Genomic DNA, 1,095 nt, shown 5'->3' on the forward strand with positions numbered 1-1,095 from the left:
GAGGTAAGGAAGGACTGAGCGATGAACATATATAACCGAAGGATTCCGAATATGGGGAGGCAAGAGATCCACAATGGAATGTTCATCAAAGACGCCACGAATGGAAAGGCAGTGGCTATGGTTCCGACGTACGCGGAGGAGGAGTTCCGAGGTGGGTGAAATATCACGGATTTCAGCAAGGAAATCTGCGAGATAGCCCTTTTCTGCCTTGCGATGGCGTTCTGCCGGATCAAGGTTGGTGACAATTCCAACAAGTATGCCAATTACGTACGCAAAGATCATCGTACCAAGAACTTGAGAGATTATGGTAACCGTGAGACCGGTCCCGTTTCCTAGGGTCGGGTATACATCACCATACCCCACTGTTGTCATTGTCGCAAATGCCCAATACATAGTTGTCAGGTATTGCGTGGTCCGCTCTTCATTCCTCAATTTTGCACTATCATCCATTTCGTCATCAGCACGGTCAAGCCAGCTTCTATCGTGGGCGCGGGCTGCTGCAAAGAAAACGCATGTCAAGGCATGGGCTACCGCACCCATGACTACCAGTGGTTTCCCAAGCTTCAGTAATGCAGGATTGATCCCAGCTTCATCTTCAAGCTGTTCAGAAAGTTCATTAAGCTTCAGTTTCTGCTGAATTTTTATTAATCGAACAAGGCGGAGTGCTCGCACCATCTTGAATGCCCGGAAGGCGGAATTCGCTTGTCCGTCCGACAGACAATTGACCTACGTGTAGGTCATACATCATTTCATACATGTCGTTGTTCAGTTGAGTGCCCTGGGCTAGACAAACTTGTCGATGGGCAATGTAGAGGCAAGGTCAATGATTAGCCACCCAGATGCATACTTCTTAGCTATTTGCTGCTGGGAGTAAATCATCCTTTGGTCTGATTCACTAAAATACGCTGTTTGAAAAGAAAGCGCCATGTCAAGGGCAAAACATAGATCAATGCACAGGTCAATACCTGCAGAGCACATTGGAGCTAAAACTCTACGTAGGACGCAGGGGGTCGCTCGTCCATCCATTTCTTGGCCAGGAACAGGCATGCTCCTCGACGCCGAAAGCAATAGTGTAGGTGATCGAACGATCGAGAA

At 48.1% G+C, this 1,095-nt stretch overlaps 1 protein-coding gene across 1 annotated transcript; it reads right to left on the reverse strand.

The window, feature by feature from the left end:
* Positions 1 to 27: 27 nt before the first annotated feature.
* AURANDRAFT_69505 (hypothetical protein) lies at positions 28 to 965 on the reverse strand (the record flags this gene model as incomplete). Its single annotated transcript, XM_009045275.1, has 3 exons — positions 28 to 726; positions 790 to 864; positions 897 to 965. Coding segments are annotated over 3 exons (843 nt in total), but the record flags the coding sequence as incomplete, so codon positions are not given.
* Between the last annotated feature and the right edge of the window lie 130 nt (positions 966 to 1,095).

This window comes from Aureococcus anophagefferens (genome assembly GCF_000186865.1).
Source record: "Aureococcus anophagefferens unplaced genomic scaffold AURANscaffold_2032, whole genome shotgun sequence".
NCBI lineage: Eukaryota > Pelagophyceae > Pelagomonadales > Pelagomonadaceae > Aureococcus > Aureococcus anophagefferens.